The sequence below is a fragment of the Rissa tridactyla genome, chromosome 3, assembly GCF_028500815.1.
Source record: "Rissa tridactyla isolate bRisTri1 chromosome 3, bRisTri1.patW.cur.20221130, whole genome shotgun sequence".
In the NCBI taxonomy this organism is placed as follows: domain Eukaryota; kingdom Metazoa; phylum Chordata; class Aves; order Charadriiformes; family Laridae; genus Rissa; species Rissa tridactyla.
In genome coordinates this window covers 14,890,945-14,904,850 of record NC_071468.1, presented here as the reverse complement: position 1 = coordinate 14,904,850, position 13,906 = coordinate 14,890,945, and the positions used below count along the sequence as shown (strand labels likewise).

General features: G+C 38.5%; 1 protein-coding gene across 3 annotated transcripts in view; it reads right to left on the bottom strand.

Moving 5' to 3' along the window:
• LCLAT1 (lysocardiolipin acyltransferase 1) overlaps nt 1–13,906 on the bottom strand; it is a 118,442-nt gene that overhangs the window by 48,060 nt on the left and 56,476 nt on the right. For all 3 annotated transcript variants that reach the window (XM_054194060.1, XM_054194059.1, XM_054194058.1), the window contains 2 exons: nt 12,092–12,238; nt 3,023–3,139 (listed from right to left, as the gene is read on the bottom strand). In XM_054194060.1, coding sequence (XP_054050035.1) covers nt 3,023–3,139; nt 12,092–12,238 — 264 coding nt within the window. The remainder of the gene's footprint in view (nt 1–3,022; nt 3,140–12,091; nt 12,239–13,906) is intronic.

Here is a 13,906-nt window from a genome sequence, read left to right as displayed (position 1 = left end):
AAAAGCCAAGAAGATGTATTGCCTAAACAATTTTTATTGCTTTTTTGGTGGAGGTTATATAGATCTTTTTTTTTCTTAGCTCCCATACTCTCAGCAGTGACTTGGAAACCATCATAGCAGTATCTATGGGCAAAAGAGATCAAGTCGTCGAAATAATGACCATATAAGAGCGAGAAGGCAGCCGGAGGAATCTGAGTGTTGGTCATCACTGGCAAAAACGCATTCTAATGGTTCAGAAATTTTTGCCACCTACGGAAAGCAAAGGACTGATAACTGCTCAGACTCTGCTGTCAGGGTACAGACAGTGCTTCCTCTAGGAAGAAACCTTCTGCAGAGATACAGGCAACATTTTACTGAAGGTTATTTTTCCTGATTCTTCATTTCCTATTCAAAAGGGTCGCTAATAGTTATTTTTATGTAATAACAGGTAATTCTTTCATGCTACAGCTTGTGATGCATATTAATCAGGGTTCTTGCCAAATTAAATTAGTTTTTTCAACATTCAAAAAGCAGTTAAACTTCTAATGACATTTTTCCCCCTCTCTTCATCAGCCTATTTTTGGAGCAAAATAATGTACTCAGGCCTGAAGTAAAGACACTTGAGCCTCAGGAATGGAAAACAGCCACGAGCCAGAACGTATTCACAGGAGAGCTATAGGGCAATAAGGTTGTCATCTCTGCACAAAAATACTTTCAAAGACGTAAACATGATGTTAAAATCTCCACCACTCCCTCCTGCATGTTAAAGTCACACACACTGCTCTGAGCTTGCAGTTACAAGCAGGAAAAAAAGGAAACAAATCTATTCTTAGGATTATTGCTACTATTGCAGTATTAGGACAGTCCAGAAGCAGGGACTTATGTTAACACTGTATCCTTAACAATCCTTGTTTTCTTTATTACTGCTTGTATTAGAAATTAGAATTGTAAAAAAGGCACGTAATAGTATAAATAATAAGTCTAAACCAGAGCTGCATGATAATGCTAAGTATAAACTGTGCCACCTCTATCTGAAAATCTACCTGGACATCTATATTGTACAGATGAAAATACATATATGCAGGTATATAATATACTGAAGTGCTTTAAAGTCAAGCAAATACCGTTGGGTTGTCCACAAAAATAAAACATTTCAACACAAATGGTCCATGTTTGACGCACTTGCAAACAATTGAAAACCAATTCTTAAATTAGTAAGTAATAACTAAGTATTTTAAAATGCTAGATGAACCACCTTCTCACACATAATTTACTACATACTAGCAGACAGTCATAATACATAAAGCTTATAATGCCTATCAAGGTACCAAATACCTATAAATTCAATGCCAAAGGGACATTAGTATGTCACACAATATTTTCCTGCCTTAAATAAAAGTAGGACATAAAAACATTTGGGAGACCAGACACAAAAAATAATCATCCAGGGATGTTTTTGTTTTTTTCCCCAGCTTTGTACTGCACAAAATCAATTCATCAGCGCCAAATATTTTCCTTTTTATAACCCAATAGCCTAATTTGCATATATCTCTCATACAGCAATAGAAAAGTATTTTTATAAAATTAGAAAATGACTGTATAACCACAAAGCTCATTTCTGCAGCAAATAGAGAATCTTTTCTTTTTTTTTTAAGTTGATAATATTTCCAGTGGAAAACATACTTTTAACTGAAAAAGTATTCCAGTCTAGAAATATTATGCACTAGGTTAAGTAAAGCAAGCTTTTGAAATTGTGTTATGTGGCAGGGGTTTTTTGAGCGAATGGAATAATAAACATTCAAGATAGACGAAAATCTAAGATGTCTACCAGTGAATGTCTAACAAAAATAGAGTCAAATAGACACATGGCCCAGCTAGGATTGTCCAGCTGGACAAAATATCAAAGTGTTTACGGTGATTTTAGGATATTTGCTTAGTAAGAATCAGGCAAAATGCAAGCCAGCTCTGCTCCTAAAATCCAAGCAAGGATTCCAGCAAGGGAAAAAACCTACCAGCGGGCCCCCTATTATTTTTAATAATCTCAAACTTCTTCCTTTGGCAGTCAGAATAACCAACATGTGTTAAAGATCTAGAATTGCTGAAGAACTTGCCTGTAAATAAGTCACTTCATATCTACTGTACATGTTTATTTTCTTCAGCCATACATTCATATATCCTGTGAACACTCGCTCATCTGTATCTGAATCACCGCCACATCACTATCATTTAATGGCTACACTGCCATGGCCTCAAATCTCATCAAAATGCCCACTCCCAAAACAACCTACTGACATCTCAATCTAACAAGCAATCACATCTTTATTCTCTGTTCCCTTGATAGTAGGGACTCAATCTCTACCCACAGACTAATACAGGGATGGAAGATCATTTCTAGGTAGAAAGTAAGTCTCACGCATTCTCTTGGCCACCACTCTGCCAAGACCAGGCAGCACAACTCCTGTTTTACACAGCTTCTCCGAGTCACCATCACCTGAAAAAGCTGGCAGCACTGGGCGGCTGCCTTGCTGCATCTACCCACTGCTGTGCCTTCCCCTTCTCCATTTAACATATCAACCTGTTGTCTCAGCTCTCAGGCTTAAAACCAGAAGCTTTTCAGAGAGGGCAGTGTCATATATGTCTGTGTGTTCCGTGACAACCACCCAGTTGGAGGTAAGGACTGGTACAGACAACAAGGCTGAACTTCCTTGGGATCTTTTCCACTATTTTTCTGAGGTAGACAGCTAAACAAGCTACAATATTAAAAACAAAACAAAACCAAAAAAACCAACAAAAAAAATGGGAAAATGTTGTTTTCCTCCACTGCATATCTCCTGGTGATATTAGTATCAGTTATCAGCTCTCTCAAATCTCTCCATGTTACAAACATTTTAAGTAGGGTTGCAAACCAGGCTTTTTGTGTGATCGGGATATATAAAGTTCCTCTGAAATTACTTCAAGCAGTTCTGTGAACATCAGCTTCGCTATCTTAAAGTAAGCAAAAAAAAAAAAAAAAAAAGGACATACAAATACAGAGCAGGATTACCTCCCCTTAGACGCTCAACCACAAAAGTGAATCCAGTAGTTCGCGGATGTAAGACGTACTCGTATTTTTGAAGTCCGTTCTTTTCAGCAAATTCATTACTGCGGGCTTTGGTATTGGCTGAAGGAGAGAATAAAAAGCACCATTTTCTATTAGTGTGCATGTAGACCAAGAATTAAATAGGATTATTATAGGACAGGAACAGTACAACAGCAGTTCATACAGTACGAATGTGCAACAGCTTTTCAGGTGGAGGCAGACTGCGAGTGTGCTTTCCGCGGGCTGCAGTATGGTATAAGGAAGAGCGATGTGGATTGCAAGAAAAGCCTTTTTACCCTCTCCTTTCATGTTAGGAAATAATCAGCAAATCTTTCATATTTATCAAGCACAATCTTGAGATCTATAAATTAAAGTCTGTTAATAATTCTCCACACACTTCAATACCCATTTCACTGTAAAATGTATTAATTGGCTCAATTTATTATTTTTTTTAAACTCAAAAGCACAATGTATAATAATGTAGGTTTGATATTATGTACAGAAATACCTTGAGGTCAACGTTCAACCATGCTAAACTTATTTCGGAAAGAAAACATTAAATGGAGGAAAACAGTTAATCTAATACATTAAAATGCTATTTTACATCTTCATTCCGAACTTGACATGCTTGATTCATCAACCTGTGCTGCACCTACGTCCCCTGCTTTAATTTTTTGACCAGCTGCCTCAAGTGCCACAACACACGCTCACTCCCGTAGGTATCCTACACACAAGGCGTCTGGAAAGCAGCGTGGCTAAACCCCGTGACAAATGTTTTGAACCTCTGGCAAAAAAATAAGCCTCTCACGAGCAAAGCGAACAAAGGCTTTCCAGAGCGAGTTGCTAACAGAGCCCACTGAGCAAGGAAGATGCAGACACCAAAGTGAAAACTTCAGAAGGTGAGCGGAAAGGAAGCAATTTGTTCTCCAGTGATGTGCAGGAGGCTCTTCCAAGAAGCCCTGGTTTGGAGCCAGACAGGCTCTGCTGGCTATGCTTACTCCTTCCTTGCGAGCATCGCTGTGCTCCCCCAGGGTCAAAAGGCAATGGACACATGTAATGTTCCCTTGGCAACACAGAAAAAAAAAAAAAATCAATCTGATCAACTAACTTATTAAATAACTCGTATTTATATAGTTTTACAGGTGGTGTAAAAGACAAAATACCAGCAACTGATCTACGGGACAAAATCGTTGCCTAAGCCATATATCACCTTTTTCAAGCAGAAACAGCTCTTTTTTTAAGTGTTCACCTTAGCAGAGATGGGAGATACGGTAATGAAAAGCAGCTTGCTGCTTAATGATTTAACAGAAATGATACCTATAGGTAAGTCCTTTCCTTTACAATCATCATAATTTTTCCTGTAAAGGAACAATAGCACAAGTGGACAAAGCAACAGTAGTGCGAGATGTTCTTTTTGCAGTAAAATGCAGCTTTCCTGTACCCTTCTTTTTTTCCTAAATTACATGAGCTCTCTGTTTATCAAAGAAAGGTGGGTGTCCCTCTTAAAGGACCATCTACCTATTAATAAATGCAATAGCATATCAATATACTGACTATTTTTTTCCCCTGTGATCTACCCTTTCTATGCATAAGAGTACTGCTTCTCATACATGCAGCCCTTAAGATTTAGTGCACAGATTTCCTGACCATGTGATTGGGAGGAAAGGAAAACTTGCACGGTAGCCAAGCAAGTGATTCAGCAAAGGGAATCCAAAGATTTAGTTCTTGCCAAATTGCCAAAACGTACAAATACTTGAAAATATGACATCTTTAAAAAGCATTGCTAAAATTACAGAATGTGTGAAATACTAAAATTACACTTGGCTAAGTAACTTAAATTTATCTTTCCTTGGACATATGCATCATGTCTTTAACCACATGATCAGAGTATCTATTTTTGCCAAGTACTGCTCAACTACCACTCCATTCAATGTTGAAAAACGACTATTTTGAATCAGCAAAGAGAACTTGCCTTCAGGACCCCTACATCAGTGACAGTAAAACTTGCAAAGCAAGCCATGAGCAAGACTTGGAATGGCAGAAAAGACAAGAGTAATCTAGAAATTATTAACTGCTCCTCTGAAAAGCCAGATTCTACCTCTTAAGCATAATTGTATTGCGCTCTTAGCTCAACAACTTAAACTCTTCGTCTTCTAAGAAACGACATTGATCACCAAGACTGTTCCTATAAAAAAATATACAAGCCAAGAGATCCTTTCCAGATTCTGTGGCGATTCAAGTAAAATGCTTTAAATTAATTTATCACAAAGTTTTAAGCAAACGTATTGTTTCTTCCAAAGGACAGAGGAAGTGTCGTCTTCATTTTCTGCATATCCAAATTTGGGTTTCACGCTGGAACATTTGCAATCTGCAAATCAAGTCAATCAAAGCTTTGAGACACAAGTGCCATAAGTGTCTATACAAAGCTAAGCAGTCTAAAAAAAAATAAAAAGTCTTAAGCATCTCAAACTGCACACAGTTAATGAGCACTCAGAAAAACCCTCTCCATATGTCTCCTCACTAGCACTTTGTTTCAGAGGGAGCATGAAAACTAATTCCTTGGTATTTGTAAAACACTCCTGATTACACCACAAGAAAACCAAAAAGCAAATTGGCAGTTTTGTTTTCTGAACAAGCCCGAGTTGATGCTGCAAAAGAGGTTTGGGACCTCCACTGCCCATTGCCTTGAAGTAATCATCTTCAAACCTCCTCGTAGTGCACCTCCCTGCACTTGGAAAGAACTCCCTGTAAACATCTGTAAAACATCTTCCAAATTTCCCTTTACTACAACGCCTCTCTAAAAATGTGTGAACAGCTGGACGCTGGCACACCGGCCAACACTATTCAGCTATTTCCTGATATTTGTATCCCTGTCCTGCCTCTGGACTGTAAGTTTTACGTGACAGAGATTGTTCCCTTCCCCTTTTGCATGACCCTAGTGTAATGGGATTTTAGAACTGGAGTAACGCTCCCAGCTAATACAGTGATCACTGTCATCTGGAAAAATCATCTCCCTCCTCCCTTCCTAACAACTATCAAGCCACAGGTCTTTGTGCATTCAACAGTATTTGTTACAGCAAGTCGGGAAGGTCAAAGGGGTTTTGATGCCATCGTGAATACAAGGGTAGGATGTGCTTTCACTCTACCAAAAAGTAAGAATAATGCTCTTCCTCCCCCTCCTGCTACTCTCAGCGTTTGAGGAAAACAGTTTCTTACTCTGCCGTTACTTATGAACAAAAGCACTGACTGCCACCTTATCTGACGTACGCACCTTTATGCCTGCTGCTGTTTGGGATCCCTGTGTGAGACACCTGTGCCTCATTCCGAGTAAGCCGCCTGCTCAGCACTGGATTCAACGAAAGGCAGAAAATGGGATGTTCCCCATTGTATGAAACCTAGAGGTTAGAACACTGATCCAGGAAACCAGAAACCTATTTTTATATTCTCTCCATCCTAAGGGAATTTGCACAACAAACACCTCTTAAAAACCCCATAATCAATAGCCCAGGCTACACTGTCAGCGCTGAAAAACTTATGCAGATGCCTCGTCATTCTGCAGTTCAGATTATAACATTCTTAGGTGAAAGAATAAAAAAAGTGAAAGATGCCTTTGTAAGCCTGATAGTGAAAACACTTCCTTAAAAAGAGGAAACATATGTTCTCCTCTTTGCTTCCAATCAACTAACACAAATTGCATAAAGCAGCTCTTGAAGCAGGGACTGGAAATTAACTCAGTTTGGGTCTCCTCAATCCCAAAAGGTCACTCACATCATTTGGCTACGGGTAATGCCCCCTCTTGCTTACTCTCTCTGAAAAATATGAGTAAGCGTTGCTTTCTAGAAACAAGTATTTTCTTTCTTACACTGTATTTAAGCCAAAGTGAATCCACTCCCAGAATTTTTGCTCATCATTCCTCTTAGGTGTATTTTGTATTTTAACTCCTTGGTTCTGTTTGCTCCTATGATAAAAAAGAATATGTAGAACAATCTATTTTTATGGAAAGCAGCCAGGTTACGAGAAGAGGATGATGTGGGACCTTTCCTGATGCAGAACTGCTTCATGTTCTGTCTCCTCTGGTCTCGCACTGATGTGCCTCTCCTCCCCTGTCTCCTTCAGCTGCCTCCATGCTGCCTCTCAGAGGGTATGTTCTTTGGGGTGGTGACAAGTACAAGAAGTCCAATCTATTTGAGCCTTTAGACAGTACTGCAGAGCAACTGTCAAACGACACAAAAGAACAAGGCCAGGTTGGATGGGGCTTTGAGCAACCTGGTCTAGTGGAAGGTTTCCTGACCCAGAGCAGGGGGTTGGAACCAGATGATATTTAAGGTTCCTTCCAACTCTAACCATTCTATGATTCTATGATTAAGAATTTAAGGGTCCTGGCCATAATCCCTTACATTTTTTGGCTCCTGTGCTGCCTTTGGTACATCACTTCATTACATTTTTTCCCATTTATCTCAAAATTATGCGGGAAAATCCCATTTATTAAACTTTTACAGTACTGGAAAAGCTCAGAAAGTCAGCACTTTCCAGAAGCAGCACACTTCAGAATTTCATTTAAAGTAACCAGAGGAAGAAGTTATGCTAATACATTTTCTTGATTTTTGAGTTACAGATTTTTAAGAAGTTCAATTGCTTTTGCCCCTGAAAACGAGAGGATAAAGTGAACAAGTTCAATTTTTTTTTTCTTAAAGTCAAATTATATATTTGATTTGTGAGATAGTTTTGAATTAGAAGAAAAATCTCTAGAATTTGATTTTAACGAAAGCTATAATGCTGTAACAAGCCGCATTTGTGAGAGCCTGAAGAGTATTTGGAACTAAAACTCCAAGACCCATACTCAATGAAAAGCTAAGTCTGTGCTCCCCATGAAATATGTATGCAGTATTAGCTCGTCTCAAACAAACAAGCTCACATGCTTTTAGAGATTCACCATTGTCCAGGCTGGTGGGCTTTGCTGGACGTCACCCAAAAGAATTATAAACTACCCTCATCCTACTGGAAAGCTGATTCTGACAGCTTTAATAAAACTATTTCTGATCAACTCTCAACTACTTTTTTTTTTCTTGTACTAGTGTACTGATATTTGAATATTAAGGACTACCTTTTCCTTTCATCTGAATTGTGATAAAAGCATGCATGTACTTCTATGACTTTGAGTACTCTCAAACGATACTGGTGCCAGACAGAGGAAGAATAAACGACAACTCAAAAAATTTCTCTTTAAAAAGAAAAAAAAAAAAATTAAAAACCTCATTTATCTATTAGAGGTTTCCATAGAAAGCATAAAAGCTATATTGCTCACAGTTACTATTTTAAGAAAAAGCAATTGTACTTGTGTTGCTTTCAAACTATTACATGTTAAATCAACCTCTACCAGCGCTTTTTAACAATGTTTTTTTTGCAATTCCGAAGTATATCACATTTACTAGAAAAGAGAAAAATCCAACTGCAGTTCATTGTTACTTTCTAGACATAATATTGTATGTGATCCACATCACAACATTCCTGCCAAAATCTGGGCTCTAGCAAGCTTTCCTACTTGTTTTTGAGCTGTTCCTCAAGGAAAAAAGGTCTGTGCAATCACACTCTGCCCACCTGTTCCACCTTAATTTTGAAGCTATTGCCACCTGCAAACAAAGTTTGACAGAGACAAGAGATTCAAAGATCATTACGCCCCACAGGAGTTTCAGAAAAACCGATGGCTGAGTAATGGGGAGCCTCCGAGAGTCGAGATCTTAATAACGGGACAAGGCAGAGGAGGCTCCACGGGCATTTGGTCTGTCGGGGCTTTCAGCAGAGCACGCACCAGTCCATCGGCTAACACAAGTATTGGTGAGGACGGGCCACGGCACACAACACCTCTTGCTGAGACAGCAGCAAGAGATTTGCAGAGGAAATGACACACGGAAGGAAACACAGGGAAAAAGGGGAAGTTGGAGTGAAGAAAAGACCACATACAGGGATGCAGACACAAATCCATAGCACATGAGGCTTTAACAGGCCCAGAGCAATACAGCAACTGAGTTTTTGTTACTGCTTTCTGAAGAATTACTACAAAGAGTCTTGTAAGGAACACCAAGAAAAACAAAAGAACAAGCAAAACGGTGGGTTGTATTCCAGCTTTCCAGAAGCACTAGACTGATGGCTGCTTTGTTTTCTTCACAGCTTCAGAAAGTCTGGCTACATGGTTATCTGCTGAGGGCTTCTTCTTAAGCAATCACAATAAAATACCTTTGATGCACTTAGCTTTAACCTTGAAGTACTCCAGAGTGAAAAGATGACCAACCTATCAGAAATAAGTATATAATTATTACCTCAGACCCTACTCATTCAGTCTGCAAATACGCTGTTCAGGGTTCATAACACTACTACTTTTAAAATTCAGTTACTCAGCATCTTACACTGCAAAGTATGTCGCCAACTTGAAGTCAGACAGTGGCCCACGTATAAATACAGTCATATTTTACATTTCTTTGAAACCTTTCCTTCTCGAATACCTGAAAACATTATAGAATTTCTTTGTAAGAGGAATAAATCTATCATTGTCATGTGAACTCCGAGAGGATAAAAAAAATGACAGGAGCACAGAGCTGCACAGCAATTCTACTTTTCAGTGAAGTACATGTAGAATGTTACTTTTCATTCTAACAACCAGAAGAATTTTGTTTTCAGAAATAATTAGCAGTTTTAAAATTTGGTGAGCAAACAAGAGCCATTGCCTCTCTTTTTGCAAAACGTTGCCTAAGATATCGAGCAACTATTCAGAGCAAAATTGCAGTTTATTTCTTATTTTAAAAGATGGAACATGAGGTTGTAATATGTCCTACCTTGTCAGTAACAGTTTTCTGAAAATAATTTTTTTTCAAAAATATTGCACAAAATACATTATTATGTTCTCTCACTCTCATATGGCATACAATTATTGCTTGGTCAGGATTAGCTTGTCAAGGGGTTTTGCCCTGTCTCCTACACTATTTTAAAATATATGAGCTTCTGTTTCCTGTGAAGATAATTAGATAGGGAGAGCTATTTACTTGCACACAAAATGCCCCAGGGTTTTGCTTGTCTCTATACATCTTAGTACATTAATATATTATCAAGGCGGCATTCATTACTGATGGCAAGTTAAACACCAGGCAGTTTAACATGTCAGAAGCCAGCACGGCTGCCCGAGGAAGCTGTGCCCTGTTGTCTTGCCTGCCCATCACTCCGGCCTTCCACCGCTCTGCTTCCTCCCTGGGCTGCTCAATGAACCGGGGAAACGATCACCACCCACCTGCGGTGGCTTAAACTGACTTCAGAACAGCGCAGTTCGTGCGGGTATCCATTTGACACTCCCAAAGTTGAAGCGTACATGTGACACACGTATAAGGAAGGAAAACCAGAACAGAAATACCTTCAAAAAAGTATCCGTCAAAAATCTGTGTTCAGAAATCTAATTAGAGATTTTTATTTTTTTTTCAATATTGAGTGAAGAATCTCGTCCGCATGAATTTCTCAGCGGATGGGATCAACAGCATATACTTAAACTTAGTCTAAGTTACAACAGCAGAATGAAAACCCTGTGTTTCCTTAAGCGACTCCACATTCAGGTGGGAGCATCCGCACCACTGCCTCTGGGACTCCGCAGCACAAGCGCTAACACACCACGGCAGTCTCAGTCCCCAGTAACTCTTCTGTTTTAAAAGTGCAGTACGAATCTTACTCAGTTCTTTAAAATCTGTTGTCTCTGAAGAATATTGGGAGGGATTAGGTGGTCTACATAATTTATGGGATGAGTTACAAACAATCCAATTCTTTCAATCATCTTGAGATGGAAACACCTGTTCAGAAAGAGAGTGTGAGCGACTCCATGTGTGAGCGACCCTCCTGACTCCATGAATAAGATTAAGATTTCATCTCTTAATTCAGAGCTAGGAGGGGAGAGTTGTTCATGAATTAAAAGAAAAAAATAATTAAAGTGAGATGATTTCCATCCTTCTTCCTAGTTTTAGATACAAAGTAAGTAATTCAACAAGAGATACCACATGAAGAGTGTACAATGAATTCATCCTCTTTTAGGAAGGCTGATCAAGTGATGACAATTCCCTACAGTGTCACAGCATCTGAATACTATACCTATCCATTTTTAGGGATATCAGGAATGCAGAAGGAAAAACAGCAGTATATGTTGGTTATTTTTATACTGTGTCTAGTACTTACTGATCTGGCATTGCAATAAATTATGATGTAAGAATATCTGCAATGGAAAGTATAGTAAAAATCTTTTAAATAAGCTAAAAGGTAGAAGTTTAATTGCAATTGATTTCCTATTTAAAGATGATGCTTATCAAATCACGCTGCAGGCATGAACCACCACAGAACATTCATACAATGTTTTCTTTTATTGGCAATTGAGTTGTCTTCAACACTGGTTAGCAGCTTGCTACTGATACCGTAAGATACCGGCATTAAGGTAGATATTTTATTAAGAATTAATACTACAGGATCGAAATCATTAAATTTACTCTTATGATAATGTCAACATTTGTTTTAGGGAGACATTTTGCTTATGGAGGCAGATACAGACTGCTTACATGGCCTAAGGAACAAGTATCTCCATTTTCTCCTCTTAAAACATCAGGTAAGAAATCTAATGGAATCATTAGTTCTCCTCTTCAATCGCTCTTCCACAGGTCTGAAATGATTTTGCGCTGTTTGCCCCAGCAATATGGGAAATGTGAACATGCAAGTGATTTATTCCAGGTCTCGAAACCTATTTTTGGTAATGCAATGTACACACAGTACTGGCCAATATAATGCCATTTCAAGCATTAGATGCTTTGAAATGTAAGAGTTATTTCAGGAAGACTGGCAAAGCCTACGTTTGTGCCTCTCAAATGAATCAGCACATATGATCATTAACTATAATTTCCGCTGCCCATGGGAACCCACTCTTGCTCCTGCCTTGAACTTTTTTTAACTATTTCCATAAACAATACAGAATTTCCACATTGAACGTTCCATGAGAAGATGACAAATGCAACCTACCTGTGAGATCAGTTCCTTCTGGAAAGATGAGGAGTTGTAGTGGTTCACGAATGTCACAGAAATAATCCAGCATTTTTTCGAAGTGACTCTTGTCCTCTTCCCACTTTCTCTGAATGAAAACAAAGGCAGCAACCTGCATCGCCCAGCCTAAAGTTTAAAAAAATACACCTTCTGTAATATTTCACTGTGATACTTCTGCAATGTCTGTTATTCCAACATATTTTGCAAATCGTGTTAGATACAACATTTTATTTACTGCCTGCCTGTCCTCACCTCTGATTAATAGCACTTAGTTACCTTGTAAAAGGAGTTTTGGATAGGAAGCAAAAGAATGCATCATCTAAATGAATAAAACTACATAAATCTGGAAGGGCTACAGTTTTGCAAAACTCAAGTTACCAGAGTTAGAAGAGCTTTCCAGAAAGCAAGAATAGGGTCAATGTTGTCATGAGGTAAAGTATTTAAAACCATGGCCCTCACTGTAATAGCCTTAATCGCTGCAACACCGATTTGCTCAAGGGAAGGCACTGCCCCTATGGACAAACATCTCGGCAATGCACTGCAGGATGTAAGAAAGCTGCATTACATAGAGAGAACTGCCCTTAGTAGCGCATGTTAACAAGGTGCATTGTGCAGAAAATATCTATTGCTTTGAGAGCTTTATTATATACATATAATTATTATATACATTATATACATAGTTTCTTATAATTTTCATTACTAACAGAAGAAAATAAAAAGTTGTATTTACACCTGATTGTAGAAAAATTTGATGTATATCCATTTGTTTGTATCAATCCACAAGACAACTGTGAAGATTTACAGCCCAACATCAGACAGACAATGTAACACAGTTAAATTAATGAAACTGCTGCTGAGCCTGCAGCTCAGGGGTCACACACCATTATTTTCAATAAACATTCTTGGCTTTTTTGGCACAATTTAGTATACAACGTATCACTTAATATTAGAAGTCGTGTCCACAAATTCAGACAGCGGGATGAAAATGCAGAGCTCAGGTTCTGCCACACGCCCGTGATGCTCCTCTCTTAAACAGGGCTCAGAGGAGCACAACATTGTCTTCCCACTGTACTTGGCCAGCTTGTATCTCATCAGAAAACCTGCAGATAGATACTCCACATCAAAGAGAAAACATCGCAGCATCCCCTTCTCTTTGCTCACCACAGTTCTCAAAAGTATGTTTTCCCTTTGCTGGTGACTTACAGCATGTTATTCTTGCACTTTATTTCAGCTCCTCTTCACAGGGATTCTTTTCTATTCTGTTTGTGGCAATATCTTAAAAGAAGGATACGCTAGAAAATCACTTATTGAGGTAAATCACCAATTTCTAAATCAACTCCATAAATCAATCAGCCTGGATAACGTATTAGCCAAGCTGCACAATCTCTTCTGTATTGGATAGATAAATGGATAATTGGATGGATAAATGTGTTAATTGTTTTCTTAAAGATTTGTAACCTGTATCATGGGGTAGATACTTTTCATTTTTAAATCAACTAAACAGATGGAGCATGCATAACTAACATGCCTTCTGCAATGTGGACCTAATGAGTCTCAGATAGTCAGATAATGATGGATATCAAGATCACTGAATACTGGAAGGGGTTACAGGAATTAGGAAAAGAAATGCTCAGAATGCAGACTCAGCAAATCTCTTCAAATTTGCATGCTGTACTTGTTAAAAACCCTCTGTAAACAAAACTAAACTTTGACCACAAATGTGCATCTACGCACATATCACAGACCCACATCTGCAGCGTCAAGAAGTATCAGTACAACTTTATTAACAGAAGC